The sequence below is a fragment of the Lissotriton vulgaris genome, chromosome 2_1 (genome assembly GCF_964263255.1).
Source record: "Lissotriton vulgaris chromosome 2_1, aLisVul1.2, whole genome shotgun sequence".
NCBI classification, from domain to species: Eukaryota; Metazoa; Chordata; class Amphibia; order Caudata; family Salamandridae; genus Lissotriton; species Lissotriton vulgaris.
This window is the reverse complement of record NC_141687.1, coordinates 147,232,214-147,250,716: the sequence shown is the minus strand read 5'-3', so window position 1 is coordinate 147,250,716 and position 18,503 is coordinate 147,232,214. Positions and strand designations below refer to the sequence as shown.

The 18,503-nt window shown below is 42.9% G+C and overlaps 1 protein-coding gene across 1 annotated transcript in view; it reads left to right on the top strand.

Annotated features, from left to right (window-relative positions):
• The first annotated feature begins 1,421 nt into the window (after positions 1–1,421).
• The window catches only part of RCC1L (RCC1 like), a 126,912-nt gene continuing 109,830 nt past the window's right edge, over positions 1,422–18,503 (top strand). The window contains exons 1-2 of the mRNA XM_086954591.1: positions 1,422–2,245; positions 4,102–4,231. Coding sequence (XP_086810717.1) covers positions 1,958–2,245; positions 4,102–4,231 — 418 coding nt within the window. The 5' untranslated portion in view covers positions 1,422–1,957. The remainder of the gene's footprint in view (positions 2,246–4,101; positions 4,232–18,503) is intronic.

Sequence of the window (18,503 nt, the reverse complement as noted above, 5' to 3'; positions counted from 1 at the left end):
GCAGTCCAAAGCAGCAGCTGTTATTTTCCCAGCACTGTGAGACTTGGTAAGACAAAGGTAACACTGGAGATTGGTGTTGCTGCTGGAAAGTGGTCGGAGTTTTCATCTTCTGACAGTTTTGACTCATCATGAAGTAGAACAGAGGGTTAATGGGCCTGCTGCAAAGAACGTGTGTATCACAGAACTGCATTTTATGTGGCTCGCTCAGTGGGTTACTGCTTTTGTCACAGAGATCCCTTTGTTACTTGTGGTTTAGCCACACCTGGTGCTGACATGAGGGGGTTGGAGGGTGCTGTGTATTTAGAAATAATAGGTTTAAAAGCTCATGCAAAAGCGTTCCTTAGAGTTTCTCATTTCCCAAATGGGTGTAATTTCTGATACTAGTCTGTTTCCGGGAACTTTATGTATGATTTTGCTCGCGAGAAAGTGTCACTCATAGTCGTCGTATGTCACTCATAATTACACTGAAATTATAAAAGTGTCACACATAAGCAATCTAGAACCTTGGCATCTATGTCAGTGGCGGCGATGAGGGCAGTTTCTACCCAAATAAACCTTTATTAGCAGCATCAAGATGATGAAAGACTGAGAGAAAACATAAATTACTATCTTGTACCATGCAGTTTGAATGCAGCTCTTTGATGGCAGTTCATAGCTCACTGGGCTAGTTTAAGATTGTAACTTATGAACTGCACAGTAACAACAGAAGCTCTGTCACAAAAGCCGTAACCCACTGAGATATGCACATAAAATATAGTTTTTTTAAATGCATGGTACATGTTCTTTGCAGCAGGTATATTAAACCTCTGCACTTCCTTAGAGCAGATGGCCAATAGACAAAACGCCCATCTCTCTCTCCAGCAGGTACATTAATCACCGGAATTCTCTTGACGCTTTTACTGTTGCTATGAAAATTGCTTATTATAAAGGATCTTTCAACTTTGTAGTGCGTTTAAAACTGCTGCCTGGGAACGCCCTGGGAGTGGGTCCAGGTACCCCAGTTTGGGAACCACTGATCTAAGGGCAAGGAGCATAGTGGATGCGACTAAAAAGTGTATACTTTAGCGGCCATCTTAGAATGTACACATTTACGAGAAAAGTTAGTAATTGATATGGATATTTTGAATATAAATTCCCTTCTTAAATGTAATACCTACATACCCTACGTGTATTATTTGATACACGTCACGCGTGTCAATATATGTATAGTTTTAAAATACTGCATGCTTCTAATTATTTATTCATGGTGTTGACAAATATTCGGAACCTTGATAACGTCAATACTGTCTTGAGAATTTAAAAAAATTCACAGACGGCTTTCGAGTAGAATGATCGAGAGTCTTTCCCTGGGCGTTCAAGAGACACTATCCTACCCGTGCAGTGCTCGCAGTGTCTGTCCGTCCTTTGTTTCCATGCTTGACGTTCCAGTACGTAAGAAGCATGGCTGCCCCCATAACCATCATGAGCCGGGCCATAAACAGAACCCTTTTGTAACGTACCTACAGATTTCTACTGAAGTTATCGCTCTGCTGACAGGAGAACGTTATTGTCAGTTGTAGCAATTGTAAACACTAGCCAATGGCAGGGTGGTACTTTCCTGTTCCAACACTTATTCTCCCCGCATTTTCTTCTTCCTGCTTGTTTAATTTGTGTCCTTTGGTTCCATCTAGTCCTAGATGTACCTGACCCTGCCTAATACTTGCACTACTCAGACCCCGTGGAATTTTGTCTTTTTTTTCCTGCCACGTTCTTTTCCTGCATATAAAATTCTGCACTTCGCACGTATTCGGATTTGTTCTTCTTGCCCATTAATGTTGTTCAAGCAATTGTTGCCTGTCAGTCCTTTGGTTCTTGCTGATAGTGGCTTTCACTTCCCCATGCCCAGTTCTTTTGCTGAAAACCTTGACATGTATTGTTCCTAGAGTATCCAGAACTTAGTGCCTGGTCACACCCAGTGATGCACATGGCGCTAACCATCCTGTCCGGTCTTGCAAGGCTTCGCCCTATTCAGATCAGTGTTCCCTATAGATATCTTGCTCAGTTAGCTGGGAGCAGGAATGATGATGATTCCTTACCAACATTCAAGTATGTTGGAGATCGAGCCAAAAGAAAGGACAGAGTCTTTGTTTGGGGTTTCTCTTTCACAGGGGCCCTTGGTATTCCAAGCTTCGTGGTACCAGACACCGGCAGGAAAACACCTAAGAAAATGCAGCTTACTCCGTACCGACTGGACGTGGATGAGAAAGTAAGTAATATTGCCAGTCACACTGCTAACCCATAAAACGTGACAGTGTTTATGTTTATGGGATTTGTAAAGTGCACCTACCCTTGGGCATCTCAGCGCTAAGTTGATGTAGAGGTAAAGGCAGTGAGCACGTAGTCTTATGTGAAAGCCATGTCTTTAGTTTTTTCCGAAAGGATACTTTATTTTCAGTGAGTCGGTTCTAAACTGGTTCTAAACTGTTCCAGAGTGTTGGTACCAGATGAGTGAAGGATCTTCCACCCCATCTGGCTCTTTTGATTGTGGTCACTTTCATCAAGAATTTTGCGCTTGATCTAAGATGTCGAGGAGGAGAATAGTGGGCAACCAGCTTTTAGATAAGGATGGAACCCCTACCATACATGGCTCGGCGGGCCAGACTTAAGGACTTAAATATGATTCTGGCTTGAATCGGAAGCCAAAGCAGTTCTCTCAATGCTGGTTTGACTGATTGCCGTCTGGGTTTGTTCAGTAGAAGTCGGGCAGCAGCATTCTGAACAATTTGTAATCTATTTGTTACATATTTGGGAGAGTTGTTGGTCTAGATAAGTCAAAGCGCCAGGATACCCTTTGGGTGACAGTTTTTTGCACTATACAAGTAAGCAATACATACATACATACATACAGAGCCAAGGAAAAGAGATTTGCCGTAATCCAGCCTTCATATCACTAAGGCATGGACTACGGTCCTCCTGGCGTCCTCTGGGAGTAGGGATATTCAAAAGAGTCGGACTCAGGGAAGATCCCTGAGGGACTCCCCATGGTGCTGAGAGAGTGTCTAACACAGTGTAGGAGAAAGTCCTACATAGTGATTGTAGGGTGACCAGATTTTGAACACCAAAAAGTTCAACATGTTTGCATCGCCAGTTGGGCAAAGAACGACTTAAGGAACACAATTCACTTACATAGAAAATACAGACTAGGAAGAATTAAGGGGAATTAAATATAACTTCTACACGCCTCATCTAACTAATCCTTTACTACAATACATAACAATTTCAATAGGACCTTTCTGAAACCCGGCACATGTGCTAAATAAATATGTTGACATTTGCCAGGTCATATGGTAGAAAAATTGGACTTTTTATGCAAAACTGGGATGGAAGGTCAGATAAGTAGGTGAAGATACAAAAGTACGTGATTCGCATCCAAAGCTGATGCTGAAGTCTATAAGTCATCAAAATTGGTATCTTAATTAAAAAAGTATCATAAGTACCAATGATGCCTATTGAACGAAACAGTCCTCACCCTTCTACATTGTAACCTTAAGCAGAGGTTGAGCAGGATAGGCTGCATAGGAATTGCTGAGATATCATTAACTTTTTGGAAACACCGGGAATTTTGTTTGAAATAATGGGGAGACAAAACCTGGGTAAATCACACTTTCCTAACCTATTTGCATTGTGTTAAGACAATGAAGCCACCACCTCATGGGGCTATTGAAATTAAAAACAGAAACTCCTTATCGGCTTCATGGTCTGCTGCATTAAATGGCATGTGATTTAAGACTTCTAGAAATTCTCAATTCTAGATATGGTTTCCTCAAGAGAAGAGCAGTTTATTTAAGATCATTTAAATATATGGCTTGTATCATGCTGTCAACATATTACATGTAGTATTAGTAATCTGTTGAAGTTTTGTGTCCGCAACATTGGGAGTTTTGTCTACAACATTTCCACTTTTTTGCATTTATTTTCTCATGTCAAGGATTAATGTTGGACATGTGCAAGATTACCCACCTTTGATGTAATCTTCCCTATTCTTACTAAGGAAGGTTTTTTATTGCTTATTTTAGCAATGGATTGTTTCTAATTTTCTCACATGCATAATTTCCTTTTTAGGTTGCTTCTGCCGCATGTGGCTATGGGTTCACATTATTATCCTCCAGAACAACTGATCTCAACAAGGTCTGGGGAATGGGCCTGAATAAGGATTCTCAGATTGGATTCCACAGGAGCAGGAGAGACATAAGTAAGTCACCTAGGTATACAGAGTACATTATAAGATCATTTGTTATGGATGACCCAAGCCTTTCCAAGTGAGTACCTGCTTTGAATGAATGAATGAATATGCAAAGTGCAAAACAGATTGCCCATTAGCATCTCAGCATCTTGAAATAATACTATGTATTTGATTACATTGATATAGGAACTAAATAGGCATTTATATTTTAATAAGGGGGCAGCTGAACTAGTCATTCAGCTAATGCCTTACCTTCCCCACCCCTGCATACAACCAGCATTTGTAATCAGGAGTACTATTTTAGCTGACCTAAAATATCATTCGTTTTAAGGCAATCAACTAATAATTTAGCTGTAATGTAACACTTGAAGACTTCTAGGGCCTATGTCATGCTACTAGTTATTGTATTGAATTGTACACTAGTTAGTGGAAGATACTTGTTAGACTGTGATTAAAATGTATAACCTTGTTTGGTTGAGTTTTGCTTTTCTTCTTTCCTTGCTGAGGACACTTCATAAATAAAGGCCATTAACTGTCATTGGGGCACAAGCTTGCAGTAGCATTTTAAATAAGTGAACCGTTCAGCCGCTGACAACATTATTGTGCCCATTAGAACAACATTTGGGTACAGCTCCTACTAAATGGTAACTTAGTGACTGCTGCCAAATCACATGGATGTCAGCGGTATTCAATAAATCCTATTTCCTCTTTGTTCAGTGTTACAGTATACAAATGCGATGTCAGCACTTTAGGATTCTCTTTAAAATTTACTATGTTTGAGAAAAGATGTAGTCCTCTCCCCTTTTTGATGAGTGACCAGTTGGAGCATGAGGATGCACCTAGTTTGCCTCGGCCCCAAAGTGACAACAATGACACCTCTCTGTTCGTAGGCAGTGGAGGCAGACTCGGTACATATTGTGTACAGAGTGGTGGACAATATTGTTCAAGTTGAATTTTGCATGAGATCAAACTTGAACAGATAAAGTGCAGTTAATTTCACCCTGACGGATCATGGACATGCACTAAGGAATGTACTTCCCTTCACATTCAGTTGAGGAATTAGCACCCAGTGCTCAATCTGTGTCCCATACATACAGGGTGTAGTGGCAACAGGGACAAAGCAATTTACTGCAAGTTGTTGTGTGGGGATCTCTATTTTTTACGCCTACAGTACAACTTTCTACCAGCCTTAGGCATACAAAACCTCATACTGTGCAAGAGGACTCAGGACAGGTGAGACAGTAAACTGGAGCAAAGGTCTGGATGCATGATTCTACCCATGACGTGTTAGCTCTATGCTGCAATGATGCATTGTAGAATTAATGTTGCTTTAGCCATTCAATTGAGAGGTACAGGCAGTAAGGAAGACAGTCTACCATTTTTGAGCCCACCCCCTGCTTACTCCTAGATAATAGTGTCACTCCCTATGTCCTTACTTTACTTTCTGTATCAATGATTTGATAAGCCCACTGTTTCGAGCATGAGGCCATTAAGCTGCTACTGCTCGAAGAGCCAGGTCTTGATGAGTCTTCTGAAGGTCGGCAGGTCTTGGGTCTGCCGTAGGTGGATGGGGAGGGTGTTCCAGGACTTGGCGGCGAAGTGGAAGATTGATCTGCTGCCGGAAGTTGCTCTTCGGATGCGAGGGACTGTGGTGAGGGCTAGGTCGGAGGAGCGGAGCTGGCGGGTGGGGGTGTAGAAAATGAGTCGTCTGTTGAGGTACGCTGGTCCGATGTTGTGGAGTGCCTTGTGTCCGTGGAAGAGGAGCTTGAAGGTTATCCTCTTGTTGACGGGTAGCCAGTGCAGGTCTCTCAGGTGGGGTGTGATGTGGCTGCGGCAAAGGAATGTCGAGGATCAAGGCGTGCCGAGGCGTTCTGGATGTGTTGAAGTCGTTTCAGGAGTTTGGCCGAGTCTCCTGCGTAGAGGGCATTTCCGTAGTCCAGCCTGCTGCTGATGAGGGCCTGGGTGACCATTCTTCTCGTTTCGGTGGGGATCCATTTGTAGATCTTGCGGAGGGTGATGAATTAGGAGGAAGAGACGGCGTTGACCTGCTTAGTCATGGAGAGGGTAGAGTCGAGGATGACCCCTAGGATGCGTGCGTGGTCGGTGGGTGTTGGAGCTGTTTCCAGTGCGGTCGGCCACCAGGAGTCGTCCCAGGACGAGGGGGTGTATCCGAAGATGAGGACCTCCGTCTTGTCCAAGTTCAGCTTCAACCGGCTGCTCCTCATCCATTCGGCGACGGCCTTCATTCCTTCATGGAGGTTAGGTTTGGCGGAGTGGGGATTCTTGGTGAGGGAGAGGAACAGCTGAGTGTCATAGGCATAAGAGATGACATTGAGGTTGTGAAGTAAGGCGACGTGGGCGAGCGGTGCCATGTAGATGTTTAAACAGCATTGGGCTGAAGGATGAGCCCTGGTGTACGCCGCAGATGATCTCAGTGGTTTTGGAGTGGAAGGGGGGGGGGTGGGGAGTAGGACGCTCTGTGTTCTGCTGGAGAGGAAGGAGGTGGTCCAGTCTAGGGCCTTCTCTTGGATCCCGGCGTCGTGGAAGCGTGTGCATAGAGTGTGGTGGCAGACAGTGTCGAAGGCGGCTGACAGGTCCAGGGGGATGAGGGCCGCGGTTTCTCCATTGTCTGGCAGAGTCCTGATGTCATCGGTGGCGGCGATGAGGACAGTTTCTACCCAAATAAACCTTTATTAGCAGCATCAAGATCATGAAAGACAGAGAAAACATAAATTACTACCTTGTATCATGCAGTTTGAATGCAGCTCTTTGATGGCAGTTCATAGCTCACTGTGCTAGTTTAAGATTGTAACTTATGAACTGCACAGTAACAACAGAAGCACTGTGACAAAAGCCGTAACCCACTGAGTTATGCACATAAAAGATGGTATTTTTAAATGCATGGTACATGTTCTTTGCAGCAGGCATATTAAATCTCTGCACTTCCTTAGAGGAGTCAAAGCTGCCAATAGACAGAACTCCCATCTCTCGCTCCAGCAGGTACATTAATCACAAGAGTTATCTTGACGCTTTTATTGTTGCTATGAAAACTGCTGATTATAAAGGAACTTAGTAGTGCTATTAAAACTGCTGCCTGGGGACCCCCTGGGAGTGTGTCACGGACCCCTAGGGGTCCAGGGACCCCAGTTTGAGAACCACTGCCATATTACATAAAGACTGAACTATAAGACAGTTCATTAATCACACATGAAAAAAAAAGTTAATTCTCAGATATCATCAATCCTAGTTCATGTCTCATATACATTAAAATATGAGTCCCCATATAGATTTTAATTTAATCAAAGCTTGAGTACCCCTCACATTCGCCAAAGCATGTTCCATTGCGTATATTTCCTTTATCAACATCCACCAATCACTTATAAGTGAAGGGCTCAAACTGATCCAAACTCGAGCAATTACCAATCAAGCTATTACCAACAAAATCAAGAGTAACCAGTTCTGTCTATAATTAAGGTTTTCAGGGCCCAACATAATGTTTCTAACGGTAAGGGAAAAATCTATCCCCAACTTTTGAGAGCATATCTGACCCACCTGTTGCCAAAAGCTATTAATTTTAGGACACGTTACAAACATGTGTGATATTTGCTGCAAAAAGATCACATCTGGGGCATTTTACTCGCGTGCTATCAGATCCTGTAGAAGCCCACTTAGCTATTCTCTCAGGTGTATAATATAGGATACAAACAGTGCGAAACTGTTGCATTCGTAAATTAGTAGCATATACAGATTCCTTAACTACACTTAGACTTTGTTCTATATTGTTTGCCGTGACTTCCCCTCCCAATATTAGACTCCACCTTTCGGCTAATTTGCTGCCATCCCCTTTTCTGTAACTAATGAAGATTTTATACATGTGGCTAATCATAGATTTAATTTTATCTTGATAAAGATGATCCAATATCGCTGACTTAGTTATTTTTGTCAAATTTTTAGATGTGTCAGCAGGTAATTCTTAATCTGTAAGTATTAAAAAAGTATATGCCCCGGTAGCTTAAAAAAAAAGTCTCAAATGAGACAAAACCACCATAGTAATACCGATCCCCAATTGTTAAAATGCTAAAATTAGCCCATTGTTTACCTGTAATATCTTGAAAAATCTCCGGAAAAATTGGATCAACCCACAGAGGAAGTTTATCGTGATAAAATGATAAGTCACATCTAGTTAAGATAGCCTTCCAAATAAACGTAGTATCCCATAGGGTCTTAAATTCAACCCGCTTAAAATAATTTGGATCATTGATTTTATACAAATACATCGAGCTATTTTCTGCCAGCAGTAGTTGGTGAAAAAAGGTAGTTCATAAAGGATTTATTAAACTTCGGAAATGACATGCAAATGCAGACCAAAAATACATCTTGAAATCTGGGAAATCTATTCCACCCTGATCAAAGGGGCATTTAAGTAAATCAATTGCTCTCCGTGCCTTCTTGTAGCCCCAGATAAAGCTACTGAAAAGACCATGTAATCTTTTAAAGAAACTATTAGGGACCCGCAGATGGATAGTTCTAAAGAGACAAACAATATTAACGAGAGAGAGAGGGCATGAGTGGACACTCCTGTACCCCTGTCAGTATATCAAAAAATAACTTAGGAGTGACTCGGTGAAAAAAGAGAACCGATAACCAATTAAATGTGTGTTGAACTATATTAAGGTGGAGTGGTGTGGCTCACGGGTTAGAGGCGGCAGACCCGTAAGCAGAGAACGGCCGGGGACCAGGGTTCAATTCCCGATGCGGCAGGGTCGTGGACCAGGGTCAAAACGGACTCGATAATTCTCGCCTCGGTGCCTACTCTAACCAGGGAACACACTCGGCAACTCTGGGCATTAAGCTTGCCTCATCTCTACAACGGCCCCCCACAGACGCCGGGGATGCCTGGTTTCACCTTGGAGATACCCAGAAAGGGACCATCTCACAGGGAAAACCAGGACGGGTTCCCCAGCGGTCTTCAGCGCCGGGATACTCCATGGAGTCACAGTGCGCTTTACAAGTACACCCACATTTACATTTACATTAATCCCCCACCAGACCAAAGTCAACCTATTTGAGTTAACCACCAAGTGGCAACCCACAAATAGCAACCTTTGCCCTTATGTGTTTACAAACATAAGAGGAAGACAAGTCTTTCTCTTTGTAAAAGGACCCTCACTCACCACTAGTTGGTGACATGCTTCATCATTGGGTCCTTGCCGGGGGGGCCGAGTGCCCCCCCAGCATGCTACAACGCCTGAATTACAGCGTAGTGGGATGGTGATGTGTGTGACAGTGCTCGAACTGAAATGTGAATATAACTGTGAGTGCAAACTTTAAAAAATACAAGATTGAAACCTATACAAAAATCTTTAATAAAGGCCAACCTGTATTAGAATTAAAAACGTGTATGTACGGACAAAACTAGGTTCTATATTAGAAAACCTGTGTCCTTAAATAAAATGATCGGTCAACATGTTTCTGCTGGTATATACGCAAATTCGCTCAGCATTCGTCAGGACCATAACAAATAGCGCTCCGGTGGTATGCACGCGCTAAGGTGCACCCTCCCGTGAGGCTCTTAATGTGAAAAGAGAATTTTTTTTTTTTTAAAGGTATTACTCATGGATATTACCCGTGTTAGCTCACTGTAATTCACAGAAGCAAAAAGTACAGATCAAGCGAGAAGTGCTATCATCCTGGGTTGTGACGGCGCGGGAACTTTTCATGCGGTGTCAAGTTTGTGCACACGCGACTCCCCGCATAGTACCTACGGTCAGGAATACCGTCAGCCCGGGCAAACTTGACACCTCGTGAAAAGTTCCACCTACAAGATTGCTTGTATCACACACAAAGCTCTTCACCAAAACACCCCCTCTTACCTTTCAAGCAAACTACAAAAAGCAGGGTGCTCCAGGTCCCTGAGGAGCACTAACTCCCTTGTCCTGATCCCTCCTAGACTAAAATGTAAAAAGACCCAATCACGTGCATTCTGTGGTAATGATCCTACGATTTGTAATTCTCTTCCCAAAGACCTTCGCTGCAACCCCTCTTACCCTCTCTTCAAAAAAAGACTCAAAGTACTTCTCCTCAACAAATATTGGGGTTCTTAATGTTACTGACTTTAACCCTGCTCATTTCCTCTCTTCTCTGATTCATTCTTTTACCCAACCCCTCTCCCTCTTTCCATATTCTCACTCTCCTTCCCTACACCCCCTTCTCTCTCTCTAATTTCAACTCCCATTGTCCCTTTAATTATCCGTTTGTTTCTTTGCCCCCTTCACTCATTTAACACAATGTTTTATCTTTTGTGAATTTTTCTGCACATTGTCAATTGTATATTGTATCTTGATATGATTGTTTACCTACCTTGCAAAGCGCTCTGGGGTCCAACAGCTCTATATAAAACCTTTTAAATAAATAAATGTTGAGGGACAGAGACAAGGTCTGATATAGCTGGTGTAAATATTTTTGCGTCTAAATTGATAAGCGAAATAGATTTATATGAGCCACACTCATCAGGAGGCTTATTTTTCTTTAAAAAAACACTATTCATGTCAAATTCCAGGAATTTAGGCACTGTGCCATGGTTTCCAATATATTGTATGACCCCTCTGAAAGATTCAATATGCTGCTCTTTAAATAGTTTGTAAAATTCCAGAGGTAATGAATCTTCCCCTGTCCAAAAGGGAGTCCAGATATTGCTAGAAGTATCTCCTCTTTACTAATATTATTTCCTACTGTGATAATATCTTCCTCTTTTAGCTTCGGTAAGTGTATATTTCGCAAATATTGTTGTAGATCTTCCTCATTTGTTAAAATATCAGAGGTGTACAATTCTTGATAATAAACATAAAATTGTTTTAAGATCTCTTTTGGTTCTGTGTACAGCGTACTGTTTGCCGCTTTTATTTCTTTAATATAGGATTCAGCCCATATGTTCACCAAATTTGTATTGTGAAGTACGATATTTATTATTACTGGCAGCATTCTTTCCCTGAATACCTTTTTGGCAGCCACCCTCAAATCAATTAAGTCAAATAATAATTCATCCTGATTAGATGATCCCAACCGGACCAAATTCATATGTTCTATTTCAGCCTGTCTTATAGCAGAAATACCTTCCTCTATTATGTCTTGCCTTTTTAGGTCTCGCTTGAGACAGCGCATGTTGTCTCTTCGAGACATTTAATAAGTGGCTTTTAAAAGTGCCACCAGAGGCTCCTGCTGGCCTGAAGCTTGAGTTCAAGTGAGCGCGCACGCGCACAGCCATCTGTCTTTAAGGGGTCATTAGCACGCGCAGCCATCTGTCTTTCAGGGGTCATTAGCACCACTCGGCCGCACATCTTGTGGCACTGTCACTATGGACTTCAGTAACACTTAAATCCCCTTACTAAGCACTGTGTGGCGCTGTTTTCTAACTTTCATAAACTTGCAGCATTGGATTATTTGCAGTTCCTGGCGGTCCTCGTGGGTTTTTGGGTTTCAATTAATGATCGTCAACGAAAAGACAGTACAGCAGCTCTTCTTGGTTTTTTTGCATGTTTTTCGTGGTGCTGTTTGCTAACTTACATGATCTGTGCAGCATTGGATTATTTGCAGTTCCTGGCGATCCTCGCGGGTTTCAAATAATGATCGTCAACGAAAAGAAGGTACATCAGCTCTTCTATTTTTTTTGCTCTGCATGTTTTTCATGGACCGAGGGCAGATCTTCAGTTATATGCAGCATGCAATGCAAGGCCTAATTAATCCACAATTGTATCTCTGATAGCCTTTTAAAAGTATTCAAATTGTTGTCACTAAGGGCATTCTGTTTATGTTAAACATATATACTGATTTACAAATGTTACAAACCGCCAGCTTGATCTCTCTTTCCTCTGCCGGTTCAGTCTAGGCTCTGATCTAAGAGTCTCCACACATGCATGAACAAAGACCACTTTTGCCAGGGTTCAGCAAATCTCAGCCCAGGGCGCGCACATTTATATAGCGCAAACTCGACCCAAAGGCATAGGAGTGCTTTACACGCGCACCAGTCTACATGCAGTTCAACTTGTTTTTTTTTACCGCCACCCCAAGCCAGCAGCCTCAACCCTTGAACAAACTTCAATCCCTTTCCAAGCTGTTCTTCCGCTCCATTGGCTTCTATGGGGGCCTTCCCCACCCCCATTCACCCCCCCATGGCTTCAGTGAGACCGCCCTCCTGAAAGCCAGCAGGGCGGAGGTTTTTCTTCATGTATGGAATCCCCAGACCTCCTCTGTGAAAGGAAGCATTGCCGCGGCTGCCTTTGTGTTTCAAGCCTCTGTCCTCAGCTGGGTCCGGTAACAGTGGCGCACCTGGAGTGGAGAAGGGGGGACGTGGAAATGCCCCCACCCCCTCATACTCAGCTACTGACTTCGGCTCCGCTAGCTTCAGGCCTCTCTCCTCACCACAGGCACAATTCTTCACTGGCATAGGCCCCTTAAAGCAAAGGGCTCCCTGTCCCAGCGCCAAGGTTTGCCGGGTTAGAGGGTGCTGGTGGGACTTCTGGGCTGTTGGGCAGAGAGTGAAGTGGGGGTGCCCATATTTGCCTGGTTTTGAGTTATTCTTACAACGAGGAGCGCGTGAGAGCCCGAGAGCATTAGGTGCTTTTGAGCAGTTGCGATGGAATGGCGTTCAAGGTGGCGCGAGAACAAAACTCTCTCGAACTGTTCTTGTTACGCAACCTAGGCCGCCCTGCCTTGCTGTTACTTCGAGAGGGAAAGTTGGCAGTGAGTCAGGACTACAATCCCATGGTGCAGTTTGTTGTTGGATGAGAACGCTGCACTGGAGACGGGAGTCTGCAGATATGGAGCCATCGGGTCACCTATACACACCAATACCTGATGTCTCCATACCAGCATAGCGCCAACCCCAGTCCACCGATGCACCCATGTGGTTCAATTCACAAACTGCGATATGCAGGGGTTTACATTGAAACATACATGTCTAACAACCACCAACGTTATGCAAACAGGTATTGTCTGATTCATACTTATAAATGGGAAAAGGGAAAACTGAGTCCCAGAATGCACCATGCTGTTTTTTTGCAGGCAAACTCGCCTTCAGCTAGCATCTCGTATAGAGCTGATAACAGTTTGAACACGGAGACTGCGGGGGTCACGTTTATACTCGAAACAAGGAAAATGACAGGTCCCAGTATGCGCATACTTTCCACCTCAGGGGGAGTCAATCAGTGAATACGAACACAAACTCACCAAAGACCCCCGCATCGCATGCATCTCAGATAAGGTGCAGCATTGAATAACCCTCTGACAAGTGACTCCCACGTCAAGTCTGATCCCTTGGGCAAACCTACGATCGGAAACACGATAGAACACAATGAGTGCATTGACTTCAGCTTCCCACTGATTGCCAACATCTGGGCACATAACTACTGTGTGGCTAGAGGGATAACAACACCACCTATTGTAATCTTTCATTGAGTTTCAAAGAAGGAAGTCAAAACCTCACTTCCTGCCCAAAATGTAACGATTTGGACAACTCCGTAAGAGTCCATCCAAACATTTCTACCAAGCAAGTAGTGATTCCTAAGGCTTGTTGCTGCAGGAACTCCTCGCTGGCTCTGAAAACCTTGGCAGGGTGTCCAAGTACAGTATCAGAGCTTCCACAGTGCAGCTGTTGGCGCTCTTTGCAGCCAGGTTTCGTAAGACAGGGCGGGATTGGGTTTTTCTCTTGACAATCGTCTGGCGCGCCACCCAGTCTCTAAGGTTCTGCAGCTGGATGCCCCGCCCCCTGGCTAATGCCTGGTATGGCCTATATATTAATCAGTGGTACTCAGCGTAGTTCCAGTAGTGGCTGAGCCATGCTGAATTTTATGAACAGCCCCCAGTATTATTTTTCACTTTCTAAGAACTAACCTAAAAGTAAAACTCATGATAACTACTTATCTTCATAATGGTTTCTTCCCAGTGGCATTCCATTCTAGATGTTTCCTCGCCATCAGATGACGTCGGCTTGTAATTATGTCCCACCTGTGTTTATTAGCAGGGCCAGGATCTGCCCCTTTGCCAGTAGTGTCTGACCTCAGATTTAATTTATACTTTAGCTGTGTTATGTGACCTACATACATCACCATGTCATTATTCACTTCAAACCTCTCCTTGCGCTGCCTGGTCCGTGATCATGGACAGGTCAGACTTTTAGTGTACTACTTGCGTGCAGTGCTCTGCATTTATTGCACTGTTGTGCAACACTGCTCTGCCAGACTGTGCATTTAATGCTCTGTTTTATAAAACTAGTGTGCCATGCTCTGTATTTAATGCAATATTGTGCAAAACTATTGCATTGACCTGCCTTTAACGCATTGTTGTGCAACACTGGGACCTTAATCTTCAGTGAATGCACCAATGTGCATTTGTGTGCCACACGCTGTATTTAATGTACTGTTGTGCAACATTAGTGTGCCACACAGTGTATATTATGCACTAAAGCCCAACACTAGTGTGACATGCTCTGCATTTAATGCACTGCTGCACAACATTAGCATGCCACACTGCATTATATGCACTGTTCTTCAACACCAGTGTGTCTCACAGTGTACAAAATGCATTATTCTGCAACACCAATTTGGCATGCTTGTATATAATGCACCATTGTACAACACCAGTGTGCCATGCTCTTAATTTGATGCATTATTCTGCAACTCAAGTGTGCCATGCGGCATATAAAATACATTGGCATAGCCAATAGGTCTCGCCTTTGAAACCTTATAAATGTTTAGCCATGCAAAAGTTGATGTTGTTGCACCAAGGATATTGTGCTGCATAACTAAATACTTATAAGGTCCCAAAAGCAAGACCTATTGGTTATGCCAATGCTGTTTTTTATTTTGCTGTAGTATATATTGAATTATGTAATATGGGGAGGAGGAGCGAGATGGCGGGTTGACACTACCAGGGAACTCGGGCACTAAGAGCATCTCCCGTAAACCCCGCCAGGCAAATTGTTTAATTGCTGAACTAATGTAGCGAAATGGAGCGTGAAGACCCCACCCTACCCTACGTGCTTTGAAAATAAAGTAACAAAGTAATAAAATGATGAAGAGCTGGCTACAATCTAACTGAATCTCGGGACACTTATTACCTATGCTGGCGATTATACTTTGCGGCGTTTCGAGGTTGCTTCACAGACATCGGCTGACCCGCCTTCTGAGCTCGGTATTCACTTGGAAATCCTTAGCTCAGGGTACTGGCGCCAGATCTACGATGGCTCTGCCGAAGGTACCGCCAACGCCAGAGATTATTTGGTGTTCCAAAAGGAAAAGAGGGGTCAGGTCCTCGGACTTATTTGGCACTGCTATCCCAGAAGGCTTTCCACCATCTGGGTGACTGGGATTGGGACTGTCAGATTCAGCGGGCACATAGACTCCCTCAAATACAGGGGTCCCGATACCCAAGGCCTTTTTTAATATATTTCGGTAACTTTTTGCTGCGCCAGGCTGTATATTTAAAAGGCCGCCCGAGCTCTCCTATAACAATAGATGCTGTTAATGAGTCAACAGAAGCTATCAGTAAATGGCAAATTGAGAAGGGTGGGAAGAAATGAAATGAATATCAAGTGAACAATTAGGTACTGATTGTTAAACCTATAAGGCTTCGGGTGCAGGGTTTTGGTTGTGGGGGTGTTTTGGGTGACCTGTTTTCCTTTTAGGTGCCTTGGTAGCAGCTTCTTTAAGGGGGTAATTCCTCTTCCAAGTCACAGGGTGGGTAGGGGGGTTGGTTTGGGGGGGGCACAAGTGGGGAAAAAATTGAAAATAAAATCAACAAGACAGCTCATAGAGAAACTAAGTATTAGTTTGCTTAATGCAGGGAGGGGGAAAGGAAATGGAAAAGAATAAATACTATAAGGTGGAAACTAAGTGCAATAGAGGCAACAGCTCACAGGAAGGAAAAACAGACAATTTGATTATGTATAGAATTCAGTGTATAGCTTGGAATGTCGCAGGACTAAATAGTAAACTTAAGAGACAGTTGGTACGGGAATAGCTAAAAATGCATAACCCTCAGTTTGTTTTTTTTAACAGAAAAACATCTCTCTTACAAAGATCGTAAGCCACTATTACAATTGGGCTATGAAACTATTGTCTGCATTTCTCAGTCTTGTTCCATTAGAAGAGTGGCAATACTGAAACAGAAGGGCTTTTCATGTGTGACACAAAGAACCATGACAGATCGGGCTGGGAGATGGGTAACTGCACAGGTTGAAATACAAAGCAAAAAATATATCTTATCTGCTATATATGGTTCTAATATGGTTCTAATGTAGATGAACCATTTATTTTTGATGCTTTAAATATGGAAATACTAAACTGGGAAGGAGAAAAGGTGATAATGGGCGATTTCAACTGTTTTATGAATTATAATATAGATACAACTAGACAAACGTTTACTTACAGAATGTCTAAAACAAGAGCTGCAATAGTGGAACTTGGTCGCTTACAGCTAGTTAAAGATTTGTGGAGATACTTATATCCTAATATTTCAGGATATACGTATTATTTGTCTCCACATCATTTATATTCAAGAATAGATATGGCGTGGGTCTCAGATGGGATTCTTGCAACAGCTGATATAATGATATGCCCACATACCACTTTAGATCGCAATTCCCTTATGGTAACGTTCCAAGTTATAGCAGGAAATAAAACACATAGATCGTTTACTTTTCCAAAATACCTGGTATACAGATCAGACATATATAAAAATTACCAGGAAGCAACTTGAAACATTTTTTCAAGAAAATGCAGGCTCAGCTTCTCCTGTTATAATTTGGGACACTTGGAAAGCAGTCATTCGAGAGGCCATTTCCTAGTCAAACACCAGCTTCCTTTCGCTCCACAGAAACAGGCAGATGTTCCGTCCACTCTTCCTGGTGCACACCAGTGGGTGCCAGACTCTTCCAAAACATCTTATTGTTAGTGACTCAGCTGAGACTAAAGTGTCTTTGTTCAGCTTTTGGAAACCCCTGAATATTTTGCACCCTCAGAATCCCCCGTCTAGTAGAGGTTTTCAAGGTATGCACATCTCTTTACCTCCCAAACACTAACCTCTGTTCTCCTGACAATTAAACAAATAAGTCAGTCCCTCAGCAATTTCACATGATAATCCGAAGACATATATTAACATGGTGATACACAGTTACAACTATATAACAAAGGAGGGAGGGAAACAGTGTATTCAGTCTCCCTGGGCGTATACAAATAAACAAATTGGAATCCACTCGGGGGTTAGTGGTGGTCCGTACTGTGGTGGGGAGCACACCGTGTTGTTTGAATACCCTTCACACACCAACAGGCCCCTTGGTGTCATGCTTCATCATTGGGGTCTTCGCTTTCCCTCTACGGGATGCGGCGTGCTGCGACCTACGGCTACGTGGGAGCACTTCCTGTGAACTATGTGTTAAAGTGTGTGGTGTATGATATGTGAGTGGTGGAGTGGTGATGGTGATAGTTAAAAGAATACCTGGCACGTGGGCAGAAAAAACCTTTTAATTAGGCCCCGGCTGGTATTGTTAAAAGGGGTGCAGTGTGAGGTTAAAGTTGTAATATTATGTACAATAACCTCTAAAGTGCGTCGACATGAGTCATGTTTCGGAATACAGGACTCCTTCTTCAGGACAGGATTCGCACAAGTATATCCCACCTTACTCACATGAAAGAATGTATATATTAAAGTGTATTATACAAAATAAGTGAACTATAAGTGTGTATGTTCCTAATTGGTAACTCGAACACGTGGTCTTATCGCCCCATTGGCGTTTTAATGAAGACCTGGAGGGAGAAAAATACATAATCATTATCTTTCTCGATATGCATTTACAACTTTCTAGTTGGTTTCAGTGACCTTAAGGACAAAGAATATGCATAGATATGTATATAAAGGGTTGTAGATTGCCTCCTGGATCATACACCCTGTGGAAAAAAGTGAAAAAAGACATAGACACACATAGACACAAAGACTTCACACATATGTTTGGAAGGATGTTGTTTTCAAAAAATTCCTTTTCTAAGAGGAGGTAAATAGATATAACCATAGTCTTACTTTCTGTGTTTGATGACATTGCCTCATGAGCTTTTGCGCTTTGTTGGGGGTTTTCTCATGCTGAATTCAGCAATCTGTTGGCATGAGGAAACCTAGTTTTAGGATCTGCTACTTACAAATGTAAGAAAAGACCTTGTTTTCAGCGTTGTCTGGCCAAAACTCACGATTTTACAGGAGATGATGTGTCCTCTTCCGCTCCGGTGGTTGTGCC